At 39.8% G+C, this 21,973-nt stretch overlaps 2 protein-coding genes across 10 annotated transcripts in view; one reads left to right on the plus strand and one right to left on the minus strand.

Moving 5' to 3' along the window:
* The window catches only part of LOC129780205 (trithorax group protein osa), a 299,734-nt gene extending 290,057 nt beyond the window's left edge, over nucleotides 1–9,677 (plus strand). For 6 of the 8 annotated variants that reach the window (XM_055788226.1, XM_055788221.1, XM_055788225.1 and 3 more), the window contains 7 exons: nucleotides 459–581; nucleotides 695–857; nucleotides 928–1,225; nucleotides 1,302–1,383; nucleotides 1,446–1,666; nucleotides 1,737–4,286; nucleotides 8,534–9,677. In XM_055788226.1, the coding sequence (XP_055644201.1) occupies nucleotides 459–581; nucleotides 695–857; nucleotides 928–1,225; nucleotides 1,302–1,383; nucleotides 1,446–1,666; nucleotides 1,737–4,286; nucleotides 8,534–9,133 (4,037 nt within the window). In that variant the 3' untranslated portion in view covers nucleotides 9,134–9,677. The remainder of the gene's footprint in view (nucleotides 1–458; nucleotides 582–694; nucleotides 858–927; nucleotides 1,226–1,301; nucleotides 1,384–1,445; nucleotides 1,667–1,736; nucleotides 4,287–8,533) is intronic. The other 2 variants (XM_055788228.1, XM_055788229.1) reach the window with 1 other exon arrangement.
* Nucleotides 9,678–19,712: 10,035 nt separating this feature from the next.
* Nucleotides 19,713–21,595, minus strand: LOC129778966 (myoneurin-like). 2 transcript variants are annotated; one of them, XM_055786165.1, is made up of 2 exons: nucleotides 21,397–21,595; nucleotides 19,713–21,334 (listed from the first exon to the last, which is right to left on the minus strand). In XM_055786165.1, the coding sequence occupies exon 2, from the start codon at nucleotides 21,196–21,198 to the stop codon at nucleotides 19,993–19,995; it is 1,206 nt and encodes a 401-aa protein (XP_055642140.1). In that variant the 5' UTR covers nucleotides 21,199–21,334; nucleotides 21,397–21,595; the 3' UTR covers nucleotides 19,713–19,992. The 2 variants fall into 2 exon arrangements, with proteins under 2 accessions (XP_055642140.1, XP_055642142.1); XM_055786167.1 differs by having other exon boundaries at nucleotides 19,713–21,365; nucleotides 21,461–21,554.
* Between the last annotated feature and the right edge of the window lie 378 nt (nucleotides 21,596–21,973).

Here is a 21,973-nt window from a genome sequence, read left to right on the forward strand (position 1 = left end):
ATTTAAATTTTGTTTTTTTTATAGTTGATTGTATCTGTTTTTTTCTGGCTGTTTTCTATCGTAAAGAATGATGCTTTATTTCACAAAACCGTAGGGAAATCTCATTGAAAGAATTGTTTTCCATCACTAGACACTACATTTGTGCAACATTTGGATTCGTCATCAAGAAACAAATTTCTACTTTATGCCCAACTCAAAATCCTCACTTTCGAAGCGTTAATTAATTGAAACACAAAACTCAACGGGTTGAAAACTATAAAAATGTTATTCACACCTCGGCTAAATGACGTACACATACCTGTAAGTTGAAGGTGCCAATATATTCTGCAATGATTTATGTTACACAATAGTGGCAGTAACACAGACCCCCAATCATCTCACTAATAAGCAAATGTCACTGCACACTCCCACTAACTAATCCATCCGTTCTTCATTTGTCATTGTCTAACCCAACGTAGGCTCGGCACCACCGACTACCGGAGATAATATTAGTGTGAGCAATCCCTTTGATGATCCTGTTGGTCCTCAAAGGCCTCCATATCAACAGGGTGCTCCCTATCCGCCAGCTTCACGACCACAAGGTACGCGGTGTTCATTTCATCTCATCTTGTCGTCATTCACCTATGTGCACTTATAAGACCTTGTAACAATCTGAAAACGTTTAATGCAATTTTAAATTATTTTTTTGGCACAGGTGCTCCGTACCAAGGACAACCAGGAGGCTATCAGTATGGTGCCCCGGATCAGTATGGTCCAGCTGGGGCACCGGGCCAGTATCCACCTGGACAGCAAGGCCAATACCCGCCGGCCAGTAGACCAATGTATCCTCCATACGGTCCACCAGAACCGGGCGAGGGGTAAATATCCATAACCCTACATTTTACAAGTAGAACAAAATGATATTCATCATATTGTTGCCATTTGCAGTAGGTCGACCCCACCAGCTCCAGGCTCCGCGCAACCCACATCGGGTGATCCATACCGAGGCTACGGTAGCGCTCCGTATCCACCACCACCTCAGCAACGACCATACCAGCAGCCCCCTCCAGTCAGTTCTGGTCCATCACAAACTCCACCGGCGGGACCTCCCGGGAGTTCTGGCCAACCGGGTCCATCGGTGAGCGGTGCCCCGGGACAGCAACCTCCCTCCACAATAGCCCAAGGGCAGGGCTATCCCACACCCCCGCAACCACCACAGCAGCCTGACTATTATCGGCCAGATCAGGTAATTCTCGTCAGAGTTTGTTCTGAAAATGCCTGAAATGCCTTATTAATGCTTTTCAATATTTTCGCACGTGTAGCCAAATCAACCAAGGAGGCATCCAGATTTTGAAAAGAATCAGCAACCCTATCCACCCTACCAGCAGAGACCACAAATGTACCGTAAGTATCAGCAATTGTTGTTGCGTTGTGAGACCATTTGAACAATCTTTTTTTTCCATCAGCTGGTGGCGGATGGCAAGGTGGCGCCGGACAGTACCGTGGACAGTATCCTCCACAAGGACCCCAGCAGCAGTGGGGAGCCCACAACGGACCACGACCTAGTGGACCACCAGTGGCGCCAGGTGGGCCTCCTGGTGCTCCCGGAACACCTAGCCAATGGAACGCCGAGGCTAACCGGTACCCTCCAAACCAGCAGCCCTCCCCTTTCCCGCCTCATCAACAGGTAACTATCAAGCGTGTAGTCTGTAGCCCGTGAGCCAGTGGGTCATACATTTGATTTTTTTATTTATCAGGGTCAGCCGCAACCATGGAACCAGATGCCACCTACATCACAAGGCTCTCCCTTGCGGCCACCCCAACGCGGTGGTAAACCATTCGCATCAATGCAACAGGCTGGTTTGCCGAGCAGTTTGCCATCTACGCCACAGCAAGGGCCTCCCGTGGGATCAGGTAATAATGCGAACGGTGGACCCGTCGTTAGTGGAGCTCCAACAGTAGCCAGTTCGGTGCAGAGTGTTTCCAAACCGATGCCTCAGGCACCGTTCCCTCCGTCGAGTAATGTCGCCCCGAAACGGGACATCGTATTCCCTACGGACAGCGTTGAATCAACCACGCCGGTACTGTACAGGAGGAAACGGCTGAGCAAGATCGACATTGGCCAGACCGATCCATGGCGGATATTTATGGCACTGCGGTCGGGATTGCTGGTGGAGAGCACCTGGGCTTTGGATGTGCTGAACATTCTGCTGTTTGATGATTCGTCGGTCTCGTTCTTTGGGCTGACACATCTTCCGGGGCTGCTGAATCTGCTGTTGGATCATTTCCAGAAGAGTTTGAGTGACATGTTTGAAACGAAGGATCGGAAAAGTTGCTACGGAAGAGCGTACGGCTGGTTCGGAAAGGAGACCGAGGAAGACAGTGAGGAGGAAGAGGGAGATACAGACGAGAGGGATGCGATTGAGGGAATTAAGGTGGAGAACGAAATGATCGAAGTGAAGAAAGAACCTGAAAATGATGAATCAGAGCGGGATGAGTTCAAACATCGAGAACCGCGTTCCCGAAGGTGCAAGCGGCCCAGGCGAGCAAATGACCTGGATTTGGGCAATGTAATTGACCCTCCGAATCCTGAAGATCGAATATTGGTATTTAGCTCGACCACCAATTACACTATGAGCTCGAGGAAAGGTTTACCGGTGAAGATTCAATCGGCGGAAGAAGATGTTTTCGTGTTAAAACACAGAAGAAACTGGGACCGAACGGCGGACGATCGTTACCACAGGGAAACCGACGTCGGTGGAGATCCGTGGACTGCCGGTCACTCGGAACCAGATCCTCATGGGTACATAATGGAAACGTTCCAGGCTGAGTTTGTAAACATTCCATTCGCTAGGATGATCAGAACTAGCAAGAAGTATAAGGCACGATGCAAGAATAATAATAATAAGAATAATGTCTTAGTCGTGAAACGGGCTCCAAAGAACGTCGAGAGTGACGAAAGTGACAGCGAGCAGAGTCGGACAAATGAAGACAGCCGGATTATGAACGGCGAAAATAGCGGTGCGGAGGAAGATTCGAAAGCGAATATCAATGTTAATAATTTCGTAATTAAGAAGGAGGTTAACGAGGTGGTGACCCCTTTGATAGACGCTGACTGTCGCGAAGTCGATATGGAGCTGGAGAAGAGTACACTCTCGAATGGTCCCCAGGATGGAACCGGAATGAACGAATCGGATGAGAAGGATGATGTGAAGATGGAGATCGAGGAAGATTGCAACAGCAAGAGGGTGGCGGATGAGGATGAAGTTCCGGCTAAAAAGTTCAACGTGTCCGCGACTATCCGTGATCCAGCGAGGGTGCTGAAGCGACGAAGAATGAGCGACTACGAGGACGAGTGCTACACTCGGGATGAGGCCAGTTTGTACTTGGTTACCGAAGGTCATGATGCTTTGGCGAGACGCTGCATGGCCATCTCGAACATTCTTAGGAATTTAACCTTCGTTCCTGGAAACGAGATCGAGTTCTCACGATCGTCGAGGTTCTTGTCGATTTTGGGAAAACTGTTGCTTCTGCACCACGAGCATCCCATTCGGACGAAGAAAACAAGAAATTATGACCGAGAGGAAGATGCGGATTTCTCGGATTCGTGTAGTAGTCTTCAGGGTGAATCGGAATGGTGGTGGGAGTTTTTAGTGCAAATCCGAGAGAACATGTTAGTCTCGATGGCAAACATTGCCGGTCAGCTTGATTTGTCGAGGTTTGATGAACCCATCTCTAGGCCTATTCTTGACGGTTTGCTGCATTGGTCAGTCTGTCCCTCGGCCCACGGTCAGGATCCATTCCCTACGCTAGGACTGAATTCAGTATTATCCCCCCAACGACTCGCGTTGGAAGCGTTGTGCAAGCTGTGTGTTACCGATGCCAATGTAGATCTTGTGATAGCGACACCTCCCTTCACGCGACTCGAGAAACTGTGCTCGGTGCTGACGCGGCATTTGTGCAAAAATGAGGACCAAGTGCTGAGAGAGTTCTCGGTGAATCTACTCCATTACCTTGCAGCAGCGGACAGTGCAATGGCTCGTACGGTGGCAATGCAATCGCCCTGCGTGTCCTACCTGGTGGCTTTCATCGAGCAGGCGGAACAGACGGCTCTCGGTGTGGCAAATCAACATGGTATCAACTATCTACGGGACAATCCGGATTCGATGGGTACCAGCTTGGATATGCTACGACGAGCAGCCGGAACACTGCTCCACCTAGCCAAACATCCGGACAACCGACCGCTGTTTATGCAGCAAGAGCAGCGCTTGCTCGGGCTTGTCATGAGCCACATCCTTGACCAACAGGTAATTGTTTTTTTAATGGCGAAGATTGTAGTTTCTTTGTGTTTTTTTGTCCGAAAAAATACATACAGGCAAACCTTTTTTTGTGCGGGGGTAGGAAAAATTGAAAAAAAAAGAAAATAACTCAAATCTACAAGGTTGACCGTTCGATTTCCTTCTGTTTTCATGCTGTGCCTTTTCGGTTGTCTTTTCGGTTGTCTTTTCAGTTGCGCGTGACTGTGTTGTGCTTTTAGTTGCATGTCGAAACGTGTTGTTATTGGAAATCATGTCATGCGCAACATAGTGCATTTGATGGAAGGAATGGAGGGAATGATAAATATGCCCTTTTCGCACTGTCAGATGCGAACAATTTATGCTTTGAAATAAATCTTATCGTGATCGTAATGGAGAAAGCGTTGAACTTAGACGTCAATTATTATCAGAATTCAAATTAAAAAACATGTTATACATTTGATTAGTGTGCTCCCGTGGTCGAGTGGTGAGTGTCACACCTAACATGCTGGAGGTTCGGGTTCGGTTCCCGTTCTGCTCGGAGGAATTTTTCGTCAAAGAAATTTCCTTCGACTTGCAGAGCATGTCACTCAGAATGCATTCAAGGCGTGTTATTTGGCATAGAAATCTCAACCAAGAACTTATAAAAAAATGACGCAATTAATACTACGTTGAGACGGCGAAGTTCATCAAGGAACATTAGTGCCATTCAAGAAGATGAAGAATATTATTTCTCATGTTTTCTCGCTTTATTATGGGAGTTGGCAGCACCATCTTAGATTGCAGTGAAACGTTGTGGGTGTAAAGTTATTAATCATTTGAACAACTTTGCATACTTGAAATCTTAAAAACTGAAAAAAACCCAAATTTTCGTTCAGAATTTATAAAATATATGTTCTTTAGAGAAACGAATTTTAATTTACGAAATATTTTTTTAATGTAATTTTTTAGAAAATTTGTTTGCCTTTTTTTATGAAAGCTTGAATGATTTTCTATATTTCGTTGTCTGTTCAAAATTCTGTAGTTCTTAAAGTTTTGAATTTTTTTTTTGAAATTTTTAATAATTTTTAACTTTTTTCGAAGAAAGTTATCTCAAAAACTTTAGTCTATATGACTACCAATAAGCAACCATATAACGTACAACTCGATACAACGTACAATTTTGAAAGTGAAATTTACGTTATATCGAAGTTTCCCTGTATTATTTTTCGTTCAATTGCAATCTCGCTGGTGATAAATACGCGCTTGTCATATTTGAGATTACTAAATGGGACAATTTTCTAACTTCTAGGTCCCGTTCTTGAATCGGGAAACCAAATATACGTCAGATAACTTCGCTGGAGTTGATGTACTGGTGAAATCCTTAGGAAATCGCTTCGTACATTTTCCATCTGCCATGCAAGGCATTGAAAGTTTCAAATCACCGCATGAGCCATGAACCATGTTTGTGATAATTCACCCGCATTTATGGCGCTTCCTACTCTTTATCAGTGTTAACTAAGGAAAACAAGTTTTCCCTAGTTATTGGTTTTTAACAAATTTTGGTCTGGCTCCTCCTCTTTGGAGCCACCAATGATAACCAGGAAACTTATTCTCCTGGATTTTTGTTACTTTTTGAAATCTCGCCTTAAGGGACTCTCTTATGGAGTTAGCCCTTAGACTTCAGCAAACTCCGACTAGGGCAGCCACTAACCCTTCAGAATCCGACGGCTCCAAATCGGTCCGTTCGAGTGAAGTAAGAGGTCTGCTTTTCGGATTGGACTTAGGTGGTCTGCTTTTCGGCCCTGTTAAGAGTTCTGGTGTTGCCTTGCGGATGCTGGAATCGAATGAACTCGTTGCACTTTATTCGGTCGCTAGCTAAATTGAACTAAGGATTTGAACGGATTTATTGAGTAAGAATCCGGACTATATATACGCGAATTCTTACTCTAGCTTAAAATTGAAAGGGAGAGAAAGATCTCCCTTTCCTACTCAAATAACCGACACCGCATCGGTTATCTGTCTGCCTGTTTGCCAGCATGGGATTTTTACCATCTTCTTATATGGCACTAACGTTCCTAGAAGAACTTCGCCGTCTCAACGTAGTATTACTTGCGTCATTTTTATTAGTACTTAGTCGAGTTTTCTATGCCAAATAACACACCTTGAATGCTTTTTGAGTGGCAAGATCTAGAATACGCGTGACCACAGTGCAGGTCGGAAGAACTTTCTTTGACGAAAAATTTCCCGGCCAGAACGGGAATTGAACCCGAAACCCCGGTATGATAATATGCGACACTAACCATTCGACTACGGGAGCACGGGATTTTTACCATCCGTGTTTCTTATCTTCTGCTTCGCCACCCGCGTAGGGCCCCAAATAAACATATGCATGCTTATACGATTGTTTCTATCTATGCCTCTTCTCCGCCTAGCGCGCTATCTCTGCCATGTGCGCTTGCGCTGTACTATGGTTTATTGCCCTATTCTATCTCAGCCCTTCGCGCTCATTCCATGCGCGATAAAAGGCGAGACCTAAACATATAATTTTATCACCTCTCGGGTGGCCCATACAGCGCTCCTACCTTGGGTCTTATCAAAACATGCTTCCCACGAAAAGGTTCAAGTGGGGAACATCTGGCTAATTGCTAGCACTAATATTTCTACTTCTATTTTATTTGCTCAATTCTCGCTTGGGTCTTGTTTGTTATAAATTCCGGTACGCTTATCAATGAAGCTATACAAACAGAAATTGAAGGAGAGGAACAAACACTTGGTTCTCCCGCTGGTATTGATTACATTCGTACTTAAATTTATTGCGTATGTTGCGCTTTGATTTTATTATGCGTTTGTTTACGCTCAAATTGTCGGCCCTGCTGTCTAAGCTGGATCCGTAACAATCAGATTAACAGACCCGAAAGCAATTGTAAATGGTTAAAATTTGAAAGAAAATAGGTGTTGTTAAAATACTTGGAAGACATAGATCTGACCCTAACTTAACTATTTCTCTATATAACTCCTTGCAATTCCACCTAAATTTTATCCATAATAAAAATCGTCAGAGGCAATTTTAGTTCAATATTTTAACCCATTTGCAGAAAATATGTTACTCTGTTACACAGAGCACATATTTGATACGGTAAAACCCATGTGCATTTATAATTGTTGCTTTGAAGGTGCGTTTTTTTCTCCAGAGAATTCATTACTATTTTCGTTTTACAGAAATGGAATACGCATGAAATTTTTCGATTCAACTGAATACAATGTGTTTGACCGAATACCGAATACCGTAATGTTGTAATGAAGCTCATTAAAGACATCTTTTTTTTTGTTTAAACACACGTGCTGTGATGTCATGACAATGCATGCGTGTTGGTCTCGCAATAGCAAAGGCTGTGTCAGTGCTGCTTATGATAGCGTCTCGTAAGTAAATGTATTATTCCTCACCATTAAAGCCATTGAAGAAGAAGATAGAGAGCGTCGTATGAACGGTATGTGTGACGATGAACTCCACATTATTGTTTCTTCTTCGAATCAATTTCTCGCGTCGTTGTGCAGTCGCCTATTTTGATTCCAGCAATGCCTTCAACAACGTGCGGATTGGTTGTACATACGTGATTTTTTCTGTATTATTATAGTGACTTGCAGCTTTTTTGGCTGATTCCCATTTTCCTACAGAGTTTTTGGAAAATTTTCAATTGTCATGTTTGATTGAAATATGCTTCCTCCTTCCAAGAGAAGAAGTGGTCCTATCCTCAAATTCCAATTTTGGTTCCAATTGTTCTATGAATTCTCAAGTTATGCAGAAATGTGTGTTTCATTTGTATGGCAGCCCCCTCTTATGGCGGGTTTACACTAGGGAGATCTATAGCTATAGATGGATTTATTCACCTGAAAATAGGTGTAAACGGGTGAGAATAAATATGATACACTTATTCGAGGTATATATAACTTGAATAAATTCAGCATATGTAAACGCTTGTGAATTTCTCACTGGTGAGAAATCACTAAAGTTGGATGCAGTTCTACTTCAGGTGAATAAATTCACCGCAAATATGAATATATTCATTATAGAAGTTCACGCTAGTGTAAACGATTGATGCGATTTCTATAAATCTCATCATATTTCTTCACATGAATATATCCCTAGTCTAAACCCACCCTTAGAGAGAGGCGAGGTGTCTCGAATCCGTATTAGAACAGACACAAATACAGATAGAACTCCATTTTTATTAATATAGATTATTAACAGGTTATTATTATTCTTATTATTTCAACAGGTGGCACTGATCATTTCACGGGTTCTGTTCCAATGTTCACGAGGTACCGGACCATTGACAACGATGGAGCTAGAATCTATCAGTAGTAGCAGCAGCAAAAGCGAGTCGAAGAAGCATTCGGAAAAAGACTCTTCGTCTGAAGCTTCCAAATCGTCGATGCATTTAAACTCGATAATCATCAACAACAGCAGCATCAACAACAGCAGTAGCAGCAGTAATGCAACAAATAGCAGCGCCAACGCCACAACGATGGCACCTCCACCTCCGGCAGGATCCGGATCAGCGACTGTTCCAGCGAAAAACACCGAACCACTTACTCAATTAACATCATCGATGCCGGCTCCATCGGCTCCGGTCAGTAGTAGTTGTGGGCCACCTGCATTTGTACCTCCGCCACCGTCAATTGCGGAAGCGTCGTCATCGTCGTCGACGTTACAGCAGTCCCCACCACTACCGCCACCACCCACACCATCACAAGGAGGAGGAGGTAGTCCCACGTCGGGCGCTGCAGGATCTCAGACAAGTGACGTTGTTTCGGCACCTCCGCCGCAACCACCTGGCGCGCAGCCATCCCATCATCCCATCACTGCTTCTTCGTAGTGGAAGAAATCGTTAATACTGAAGCACATTCAGCTTTAGATTCAAGCAGGATCATAGGGGGCGACAGACAGCAGAGAAAATATTAATTACTGATTAATTAATTATACATACTAGACAATTAGAGGAGAATCTAGAAATATAACCAACAAATGGATGAGTAAAAAAGAAGAGTAAATATTCTTGTGTACAGTAAATTTTAAGAAGTTTTTGCTAGTGTTGAAGTGAGTGCGAAAAAGATCAGAACAAACCAGAGCAAACATAATGCGTGTGTGATAGAGGTGAAATTATGAGCAAAAAAAAAACGCAGGGATGAAAGCGAGGGAGAGTAGTGAGCATTAGGGTGCCCGACGATGTTAAGTGTAGTGATGTTGTTATATCAAAATCCGCTAATGTTCAGGCTGATTAGAGAGGTAAGACCTTAGCGTCAAGGCGTCAACAAAAAGAAATCCCTACCGAGAGAGTAGTGGTAGGTAGGTCACAATACAACAACAGGAAATAAAAAAGACGACAAGATTGTCAGAGGACACAATCCGGAAAGATTAAACTAGCCACCAAGATTGATGATTTATTTATTTCTTCTGGCGAATCGGATTATCCGCGTTTGTTTTTGTTACGTTTCACTGTTTTTTTTTGCTACGTTTCGCGGATTCACATTCGGGTGTGAAACGGCGTAGAATTTTCTTTTTTTTTGTTTACACAATACCAATAAATAGCAGCCACTGATGATGCATGCACCGAACGCAGGGATTTCAATCGTGACTTTCGTGTAATAACTGATACGAGGTAGAGTGAGTTAGTTGAGTTTTTCGTGATCTTTCTTTATGAATCGTTTCATCCGAACTTCTCTTGAGTTTACGATTACAAAACGGGTAATGGCTTTGTGAAAGCTAAAACCGTGTTCGATTGATCTTCATTTTTCTTGATTGATAGCTAATTGATAGTCATTTGTTCGTGCTTTCTATGCTCTGCTTTGCTGCGAGTTTAGAGGGGAATTTTTAGCAAATGAATTGACAAAATGATGGAAAAGGGAGAAATAAACTGCAATTGTGTATACTCATAGCGTTAATTGATTGGATGATTTTAACAAATGAAAAAGCGAGTTTATTTCAACGGGGAAACAAATGAAGATCGTTTCTCTGTCGAGAGATACAGTTTGTAAATTTTAGACGAAAACTTGAAGCAAGAATTGTGGACACACAAAACAAACTATTTAATCAATAATTTTCACTGCTGGAAAACGAGATGCTGAGGAATAAAAGCTGTGTAGGAGGGTTAAAGGGAAAACGTGTAATTATTAATTTATTAACAGACAACACTTCGCTCCAGGCAAGCACATAAACAAACACACACACACACACACGATGCGAATGCGACTTTGCGAAAGTGAACTTTGATCTATTAATTGATTTGATAGTGGAAGTAAATTAATGTGTTAGAAGTGTAGCTAAACAATGAAAGTATGAATATAGCAAAAACAAAAAGAATCATTGAAACAACAAATAGTATATTAGAGCGCACCCCACATCCACATATGGATGGGCGCTACAATAAACAAACAAACAAAAATAACAAAAATGTGCTACTAGAGGAGTCTTTCCTCGGTGGAGAGCGATAATGGTCTGAAGCGGGAATATGTTTGTGGTGGACTTTTCCTTATTCCGCCTGAAGCGCGCATTCGCCGAGAAAACAAAACAAAGAAAAACATACAAAATCAAGAGAATCTCCGTTAGTCTTCGCGATTTTCGAAGGGAACGAATACTTAAGAAAAGAAAAACGCTAATATTTGGTCGTCTTCTTCGCGGCGAATGAGGGTGGAACACAAACGCTGCTGATACTAGTGAGATATATAGGGTTTAAGATCTAAATTGACCCACGACGAGAATGAGGATTGAGCAAAAAAGAAAAAGTGGAAGAAATAGCTGTGGTAAATATAAACAAGTAAATATGAATATCTGATTTTCTTCCCACTTTTTTCTTCTGTTGTACAACTGGATGTGTGTAATCTTAAGTGAATTCTAGAGCAAAACTGAAATGGGAGAGAAATATTGGTTCCCTTAATTTAATTGAAGAAAAAAATAACAATATAATAGTAGTTGAGCTATGTGTACATTTGAATGATGCTGCTAGAATAGAACGGGGAACGTTTCGGCGAAGCTATTCACTATTTTTTGTTCTGTCTTGTGGTGAGATTTTTTTCTTCCTTTTTAGTTTAAGTGGAATACTTTCTTCAAAACGCGTCTCTAAGTAAGAAAGTTAAATTATTTTTTATGATCCGTTTTCTGTTACAATTAAAGAGCAGCACGCACCTAGAACCATTTCCTTTATAGATTCATTTATGAAGGAATCAACGAGTAAATATTAGAGGAGAAAGAGTCGCTGTAGGAAGAAAGGAAAAACAGAAAACAACAAAAAAGTATATAAAGTAAATCTTTATTACGGAGCTAACGTTAGCTTGTAGAACGGGAACTCTTAATAACCTATTATTTAAAGAAAAGCAAAAGAAGAATCGTTGATACACAAAAAAAAGAAAGGAAATATATAAATGTCAAATAAATTCAATTAAGGATAATTTAACATTAAACACACAAAAACACTAATTAAAACAAAAAATACTTAGATGGACGAACGCGAACTGCGAGAAAAAAAATCGCGATGCATACGAATAAAATGAAAATGAACACGGAGCTAAACAATATTAGCGAAACAGAGGAAAGAATGAGACACGACAGAAACGCGGGAAGGAGTAAATCTATATAATGAAAACTATTTGTAATTATTATTATTGACATAAAAGTATAAATACACTTAGTTTTTTTTAATTAAAATAATAAAAAATACAGGCATGTCTTTCCTCCGAGGAACTTAAAAGAAAATTCCTCAGTCGCGGAAGGACCAGGTACACAAGTGTGAGACGCGAATATGAGAAAAAGATGAAACAGAAACATGCATACTGTTTTGTTTTGTCATAAATAGCAAGCAGCGATACGGAAGCATAAAACTACAGCACTTCATCTCCAGTGGTCAACTCCGAATGCTTGAATCATATACATGGCCTGATCACGAACGTCACTTCACGGTGTAAACGAAGTGAATTGTATACAACGTTAGTACGGCTGCCACCCTGTGTGTAGAATCCGGAAGACATCCGTCGTGACAACTTTGATGAACTCGGTGTTATTATGAATACCACGATACTGCCATGTCACGGAGGAAAACACGTGTATTTGTCACCTGTGTTTAAGATGGTGGAAGCTAGTCACCTGAAATGAAGTAAGTTTAATTTCGTATTTTTGCTAACATTTTGAATCTTGTTTTACTTTTTAGCGAAGAAAAGATAAACAACCAGCAATTCGCCGGCCTGGTGGCATTTTTAGAACGAAATCTTGGCGTATCCAGAGGACGTACATTTGTTCATTTGGATTTGCGCTATGGGATGTAATTAAGGACTAAAAATGTAGCTCCCGTAGGATCATTGAAACACGGCGAAAGGTCTACTTCCGATTATCCTGAATGAATAGAAATTGTTTCTATTTTAGGATTAGATTAATACAGCCATTCCATGCCAAAAGGATATTGTAGTTCTCAGATTTTCGTCAAAATGTTCTTTATCGCAACACATTAGTCCCGTATTTTTTATTTATTTATTAGGGTGACCATTTCCATTTTAGGGTGGCCCCAATGTACTGGAAAAAAGATAATGAAGATGGTAGAGTTTCGAGAGACATAACATGTGCTGCCATAACTATTTCTCAAACAGTGACGTCAGTCGTTATGTTTACCTTTGATTGCCCACCGCATCCATGTGAAAATGCTATTTTCAGGAAGTAATTTATCAATTAAAAACGTACATTTTTTTTGGATTTCCCGTTGAATATAAGGCTAATGTGATAGCGTGCAGTGAATATTTATGAAATCACGTCGAAAAAGACGGATAAAAGTAATATTTCCATGTGACATTTTCACTCCCCCACGTTCATAGAAACAAACGAAGTTTCATTATTTTAACGTTATGAAGTTGATGTTTCGAAGGCTTGAACCACCCTGAATTCATTTATTGCTATTACGTACGTTGAACTGACCTAATTTAATTTCGATTATTTGCCAAATTTCCGGAGGGGCAGTTCAATTTCTCGCGGTTTACTGTTTATGCTTAGGACAACTTTTTTTTCCTCAATCTGTTCGGCAATTAACCGAGCGCGCGTAGTGCCAGCAGCGGAAAGCGTGCGCGTGTAATTTGAGCCCAATTCAAAGGGTATAAGTTAACAAGTAAGCAAAAACCACCATGTTAATGTAAACAATGAAGTTAATAAAAAGTACCGAGCCAGTCGGGCTCGGGAGCAGTATGTTCTGAGAAAGGAAAACGCTCGCGTCGTCTCTTAATTTCCGGAGAAAGGCGAACCTGCGCAGGCTCTCAGTGTCGGTGTGTATGATGTGATAGAATAATCGCCAATTAATCAAAATTTCACCGAAAATGTTACTGCTTTCGAGAACTAAGCATACGATTGTTCTCTTGACCGTTTTACCACATAAATAATCGAGATAAGCCACGATACAATGGTCATCTGCTGAAAAAAAATCAGTTGAATTATTTCATGAGAATTTTGGCTCAAATTATAATGCAACCGTGAATACTTTCAACATTGTTTTGTTTCTTCTATATACATTCCATATTGAATGCAAATAATTACGACAAGATATTTTGCTTGCCAATGCAGATATACTTCGCCTACTGTTCCACCTCGATATGTACATTGGAGTGGTCCGAAAAATCAATTTTTTCCACTTTTTCCCTAAAATGACTTTTTCAAAAATTTATAACTTTTGAACCACTGTAGATGAATGACATCAAATTGAAGACAATGAGCTTTTATAAAAAAAATATTGAACTTGTCAAAAAATGGATTTCATTTTCGTTATTATTGATTGTAGTCGTTTTTGGTGGTCCAAAAAATCATTTTTATCCCTTTGTCAAAAAAATACTTTTTGCGAAAATTCATAACATTTGAACTACTGAACCGATTTAGATGATCAAGCTTTAAATTGAAGCCAATAACTAAACTTCTTTGAAAAAATATCACACTTGCGGAAGAATTGGATTCTAGTCGCATAGGTCTAGTCAAGTCACATAGGAATATTGAACGAAAACTTAAAACATGTTAAATTTAAAAAATAATAACTCAAAAACGAAAACGAACACCACTCTGATTTTCGAATATATTATGTGAAAAACCTCAGCTTCCCAGAAAAAATACAAAAAATATAGCGCCCTCTATCTTTAACCGAGAAAACTATGAAAGCTAACTCAATCAACAATTACAAAAACGAAAATCCAAATTTTCGAGAAGTAATATTTTTTCAAAAAAAAAACGAACTCATAAGCTTCAATTTATATGTCGTATGTCGATCATCTGAATCGGTCCAGTAGTTCAAACCTTATGAATTTTTGTAGTGGAAAAAAGGTAGAAAAATTGTTTTTTCAAACCATCGGTTAACTTTGAAAAATAATATCTTAAAAACGAAAAAATAGCATCTCTGATATCGAGATATGTGATGTAAAAAATCCTCAGCAGTATAAAAAAATATAGCGCTTCAAAGCCATGAAAATAATGAAAAACGAATACAAACAATAATTACGAAAATAAATTCCTTTTTTTGTAAGTTCAATATTTTTTAATAAAAGAGCTAATTGGCTTCAATTTAATGTGTCTGTCATCTAAATCGATTCAATAGTTTTTTGAAAAATGTCATTTTTGGGAAAAAGTTGTAAAATTTGAGTTTTTGGACCACTCTAATAAAATAATCGAGAGGTTGCATCCGAGAGACGACCGCTTAGGATGTAGGACTACGCAATCTTTTTTATTTAATTTGTTGGTTTATCATTTCAGATATTATTTGCGAATATGTCGAAATTTCATAAATAACTCTTTAGTAGAAAGTTCCGGGGACCATGAAAAGGCTCTAGGGGAAACATAAACACAAAACGAGCAGAGTAAGTCACCTTTGTGGTTTCGGGCACAGAAAGATTCTGAGAATTTTCCTCAGAGGAGAAGCAATACATATACGCTAGCGACAGTTTACTTACTATGCAAGGGTGGAGTTTACTTCGCAAATATTCAACCGGCTATCCAGATTTACTCAAGCAACAGTTAAACACGGAGGAGGATCACTCCTTGTGTGGGGCTGTTTTTACTGGAATGGGGTGGGCAATCTTGTCAAGATAGATGGAAAGATGACTCGTGAATCGTACGTCAAAGTCTTGGAGGAAAACTTAAAGCTGTCACCCAGGAAAATGAATATGAAAGCCTATATTTTCCAACAGGAACATTAACACCAAGCACACCTCAAAGCTTTCGAGGCGCTATTTTCAGTCTAAAAAAATTAAAATGTTTGAGTGACCACCCCAGTCCCCAGATCTCAACCCTATTGAGCATCTATGGACAATACTGGATGAAAAAAACGGGTGGGTTATATCTATGATATAACCGTGGGACTATCTCAGCTTAGCAATCATTTGTTTGTGTTGATTAAATTTTTGATTGAATGAAACAATTTCTGACTTGCATGTATTTGCAATGCCAAATTCCCCACACTCCATGGATTCGAAGTCTGTGTTAGGGAAACACATTTCAGTCGGAACAAAAATATCCCCAACTTCCATGTATTTGCAATGCCGATATCTCCAAGGCTACTTGGTTTTGATGGTTGTGTTGGGGAAACCGTAAATCGGGCCTATCAAAACGAGGCAGTTAGGGCGTTTAGATAACGCTTAACATTTTACAGTTATTCAATTGTTTATCTAATGAAAAATGACATTTTATTAACTGTGATAGAAGCGTAGAAATATTCCCAATCAAATGCAAACATTCCCAATCAAATGCAAACATCTTTCCGATGCAGTAAGAAATGTACGAGTTATAAGCATTCGGAATCTTTCATTTCCGGTGTTTAGATTTTCATTTTACCCCCCCTATATACTCCGGTTAGACGTAGTCCCACGTCAAAATTCATTGATTTCGCGGAGTATGAACGATTTTTAGACGGCAAACAGCGTGGGATGCTATTCCTCAACAAATGTTGCATAATTAGGTCGAAAGTAAGAAATACGTTCACTGCAATTTGCATACAAGCTTACTAGATGTGCTGAAAAGTCCCGGAATTTTTCAACAGATGGTGCCACTAAAAATTAGCAAGATTCATTTCGAGATGTCCATCTATCACTAGCTTTTGTCTGAAGTTTCATGACATTTCATTTATTCGTTCACAAACTACAGTTGTTTGTCACTACCCGAGCATTCGTATAGGAAATGGAAGAAGAAAAATATCGTATGTTGATCAAACATTGGTTTTGATGGGAAAAACTGCTGAACAATCAATGTAGTGGCTTACGGATTATTATTCCACTTCTGTTACTTCGAGAATAACAGTTTATCGGTGGTTTAGTGAACTTAAAATGGGCCGTACAAGCACCTGAGATGCACTTCGCTCTGGAAGGTCAAAAGAGGCCACGAATCCAGAAATCGTAAAACAAGTGCTTCGACTCGTTTTGAACAATCGTAAAGTGTAGTTACGCGAGTTAGCTGAGGCCGTAGGCATTTCAAAAGAACGAATGGGATACATTTTGCACGACGTTTTGGAAATGAAAAGCTATACGCGCGATGGGTGCCGCGTTTGCTGACCATCGACCAAAACAGCGGTGCGTGGATGATTCACCAGCCGGTTTGGCGTTGTTGAATTGTAATCGAGTGGACTTCGTTCGATGTTTTGTGACAATGGATGAAACGTAGATCCATTACAACACTCCTGAGTCCAATAGGCAGTCGGCAGAGTGGCTGACAAGCCACGAAAGCCGGCCAAAGTGGCTAAAAGACCAACAGTCGATTTTATCCTCCATTTTTTGGGAATCACATGACATAGGGCCCTATTCCAGAAAACGAGACGAGCAGACGAGCGCTCGTCTCGTTTGTTTTCATATTCCAGAAGCCGAGCTCGACTAAAAACAAACGAGTAGCTCGTCTGGCTCGACGACCGTTTGGCCGGGCTCGTCGATGAATCAGTCGAATCGTCTAGTTTGTTTGATGTGTTTGTTCACCTTGTTGATTGAAATCATCGGTATTCTTCTGCTTCGCCTTTATCTTCAAAAATTGTTTCACGGCTAAACTAGTATTGCATAAGCAATGTATGTTTTCAACTGCAACCATCAAATTCAATTCAGTAATTGCAAGATTTTACAGATTTTCAAATGGACCTCTCCTAAACAACACAACCAAATGTAAACATTGAAATCGTATCCAGGGATGCTAGATGACTGTTTTGAATATATGAACATGGCACGAAAAGGGTCTTCACATATTGAACGAAAATGAGTAATTCAAAACAACTGCTTTATTGGAAATACGTATATATAGATTTAAAACTTTTCTTGATAAAACAACATTGCCCCAAAAAATCCATAATAACAAAACGTCTGAGAGATAAAACCATATGCTCGAGGAAAAATATCAATGGAACCAAAAGATATATGAAACTTATTCCTTTTTGTTATGTTTTTTTAAAAATATTTTGGCACGGAGAAAAGAGTATCGATTGATCAATTTTGAAACTGTTTGTTGTTTTTCTCAAAACAAAAACATGTCTTCTCATCTGACATCACTGATCATACCGAGAAAAACTGACTGAAGTCTCTCCAGTCTACCAAATAAAACATTTCAATGAAACTCGTGTACTGGAATGGGATATTTTGCTCGTCTCGACAGTGACTGAAGCCGAGACGAGACGAGACGAATGGCCCGTCTCGTTTCCTGAAATAGGGCCCATAATCTTCATCGATTACCTGCAGAGCTTAAGTTTGGGTAAACTGTACACTTCGTTGTTGCTCTCCATGATCGACCTGAACCAGCGAAATTGCACAAAGAACACACTGAATGACGGTTGGGGTTAGCAAATCATTCTCACTGTGCAAGTTTCGGTGATTCTAACTTTAAATACAGCCATTTCATGCCAAACCGATATAGTGGTTCACAGATTTTCGTGAAAACTGGTAGTTTAGTTCTTCATCGCAAAATATTAGACCCCTATTTTTTTATTTTTTCATTAGGTGCTCATTTCCATTATAGGTGTGGTCCGAAAAATTAGTTTTATCGCCTTTTTCTCAAAAATGACTTTTTTCTAAAATTCATAACTTTTCAACTACTGGACCGATTTAGATAATCGACGTATAAAATTGAAACCAATAAGCTATTCTTTTTTTGAAAAAAAAATTGTACTTGCGAAATTGGAATTGGAATCTAGTAGATTAGATCTTGTCTAGTTGCATAGGATTATTGAACGCAGACTAAAACCATTGTAAATGTGAAAAATCATAACTCAAGAACGAAAAAAAAAATCTTTTATTTCGGGATGTGTAATTTAGAAAAACCTCAGCTTTCAAGAAAGAAAATATAAAAAATATAGCGTCCTCTATCTTTATCCGAGCAAACCATGAAAAACTAACACAATAAAAAAATTAAAGAAGCAAAGTTCCAAATTTTGCGTAAATGTAATATTTTTTTAAAGAAGACTAGATCATTGGCATCAATTTGATATTATGATAATCTGAATCGATCCAGTAGCTCAAAAGTTTTGAATTTTTGTAGTGGAAAAAAGGGGAAAAATTTGATGTTTTTAACCATCGGTTAACTTTTTCAAATTCATAACTCAAAAACGAAAAAAATCACATCTCTGATTTATGGATATCCTATGTGAAAAGTTCTCAGCTTTCAAGAAAAAATATAAAAAAATATAGCGCCCTCTAGTCCAAAACCATGAAAACAACAAAAAACCAATACAATCAATAATCAATAACGAGAACAAAACCCAAATTTTTGGAAGCGCGATATTTTTCCGATTAAGTAATTGGATTCGATTATCGATTATCTGAATCGGTTTAGTGGTTCAAAAGCTATGAATTTTTGAAAAAAGTCATTTTTGAGAAAAAAAGGTGAAAAAATGGTTTTTCAAGCCACCCTAAAATGGATATGGGCACCCTAATGAAAAAACGAAAAAATACGGGTCTAATATTTTGCGATAAAGAAAAAAACTACCACTTTTCACGAAAATCGTTTGGTTTGGCATAGAATGGCTGAATAGTCAATAACGACGCCGGCCACGTCCTTACAGTCACCAGGGGAAGGGAAGGAATGTTAGTATGATATTCGCGGCCAGATGCGTCGCGTCCATAGCGTGGTTCGCTTACGATCATAATGGAATTTGTCATTGGGAACGGGTAAGAAGAATCAGGGTTCACTGTGGTGAGTGATGTGATTCTGGTAACGCAAACTCTCAGCTTTTCGGCGAAACGAGATTTCGGAAATAATATTCATTCTGGCCTGAGAAGGACAGATTTTCGCTATGTTTACTTTTAAGTACAAGAAATGATCTTGATTTCAAAGTACTCAAGTACTCAACATTTTTATTTCATTAATATGGTTCCGAGATAGATCCATGTTTTTGGGTCCTCATCGACTCTAGATTTGAATATCCCCTGCAAATTTGTGGAAAAAAATCAAAGAAAAAAGCCTATTAAAATTTTCACTACATTTATTCATCTCAGTTTCGGTTCATACTGATGTTGTCCAATTTTTGCTAATGGGTTCTTATGTTAAAATTATTATGTTAAATGCTAAAATATTCATTCGATTTTTTCTGTTTCTGTTGTTTTGTTCACCACAAAGATTTGATTTAACAATGTTGACTTTACTACATGTGGGTTAGGTTTATAGTTGGCTTACAGTTGGCTATCCATTACGAAATAGTTATTTTGGTGATTGTTTAACGTCGGGTTGTTGGTGATACAAAAATTGTTGAGATGTTCAAAGAACATTTCACTGATCACACACTTTACCTTGTTTGGCGACGATTTTCTGATGCTTCCTGGTTGTCTTGTGTTTTTTGAATTGGTCAAAACGGCTGAACCCTACGCCACATGGGTTACATTTGAATCGTTTGCCGTTTGAATTATGACCGTCCTGGTGGCGGAGGAGATCAGTTTTATGAATGTACTCCTTTTCACAGATATCGCATGGGTAAGGTTTGTTTTTGCGGCTGTGACTCGCAATGTGGTAGTCAAGTCTTTCAACCGTTTTGAATCTCTTTCCACATTTCAAGCATAAATTTTCGCTATCTGAATGAACCGTATTGATGTGTTGCGTACGGCTGGCCTGTCGATCGAAGGTCTTTTGGCATAGGTGACATCTTAAATCGCTGGCAACTACAGTCGGTTCTGCCGAAACCGTACCGGATGTTACACTACTGTTCGAAGATAAACTTGGAGAAGGCGATAGTGACGACAATGAGACCATTAAGACCGTTGTCGACGAAGAAGATTCTACTGCATCTGGATGTATGATCTGAATTTGAGCTTCATTCTGTTTTATCTTTTGAATCGGCGTTGTTGTGGTCCAAACTTGGTGATAAACCTGAGTGTCAGTATCTGAAGGTGATTGCTGGATTGTCTTCCTCTCCGGTGTATCAATTTGTTGTGCCGAAGCTTGTGACTCTGGCGTGTGCCAATGCGTATAGTGATGTGATTGCGGTTGATGATTCTGTTGTAAAAGCTCTGTTGAACACCATTGTTGTTGGGAATCGTACTGAATGGTAGGACTGATTGTCGACGGTGCAACTGAAATTGTTGGTGGCTGTTTTTCGAATGAGAATTGTTCGCAAGGTTGCGTGAGCTCTGAGTTCTGTTGATTGGTTAGTTGGTTCGATTCCAGATTAAGCTGCATCGTGTATTGTTCTTCTTGTGTATGATAGTTTTGTTGTAACAGCGTTGTCGGTATAGATCCAGGATACACGGACACGGTACCTACGACATCTCCATTAATATCGTATTCATGCTGCTGGGTAAGAGTGTTAGCAAAATCTGCTTCCAAATAAGTTGGGTTTTCCTCTATATGTTGGGATGGCGAGGTAAATCGTCCCTCCTGGCAGGTTTCGGGCGATGGGTAGCCGGAATCAGAATCCGGTTGCGGATCTGTCTGCTTACAGGGTACCTCGAAGAGCTGCTCAGTGCAACCAACAAGTGACATCGCAGTCAACGGCTGTATGAAGCTAGATGGTAGAGATTGTCTTTGGGTCTAGTGAAGCCGCTATCAATTTCGGAACATTGATTGAGGCTAAGTAGTATAGATCCTAGGTGTCGTTTGCTGTTGTCTTTCTGAAAAACTATACCAATCACTGTTCAGCTCGTTCTCTCCTAGATCCAAAATCGGAAGTCAATATTTCACCATGAACAGGATAAGTCAGTGTCTGAAGGTGTATCGGAAGATAGTGAATATCACAGCTATTTACATTCGACAGGTGTCATCAATAGTCTTTTTTTCCGTCGTGAAGTGTTAGATTCGGAATAGTTTTTTTTTATCAATTCACAAAGACAAAAACTGACAACATTCATTGGGGACAATTAATTTTCAACTAACAAGTCAAACCTATGGTTTCGCAAACAATCATCAGCTGTGAGTTTTTGTTGTATTGGTGAATCTGCTCTACGATGTAAACAATCGAGATTGGTTATAGTCTTTTTCGAAATACAATCGCTGGATCGAACTGTAACTGATTTCATGCGAAATACAATTGTCACTCGTCTGTTGCATTACTAAATACTAACTCAATTCAAAAAAAGTTACAGGAGGGTTGTGTCCGAGACACGACCGCATAGTTGACGCAGGATTCCGTTAGGCTATCTGTTGATTTTGGATATGTTTGAAGAATTACATCGTTAAATTCTTTAATAATGATTTGGTGGCCCTGAAAATTGCCGTTTTGTTTGGTTGTTGGGTATTGTTTGTTCACTCCACCCGTGTT

Source organism: Toxorhynchites rutilus, chromosome 3, assembly GCF_029784135.1.
Source record: "Toxorhynchites rutilus septentrionalis strain SRP chromosome 3, ASM2978413v1, whole genome shotgun sequence".
Lineage (NCBI taxonomy): Eukaryota > Metazoa > Arthropoda > Insecta > Diptera > Culicidae > Toxorhynchites > Toxorhynchites rutilus.

Bases quoted from the DNA above. Each gene is read 5' to 3' on its own strand.
- LOC129778966 (XM_055786165.1), bottom strand. From the start codon at position 21,198: ATGTCACTTGTTGGTTGCACTGAGCAGCTCTTCGAGGTACCCTGTAAG.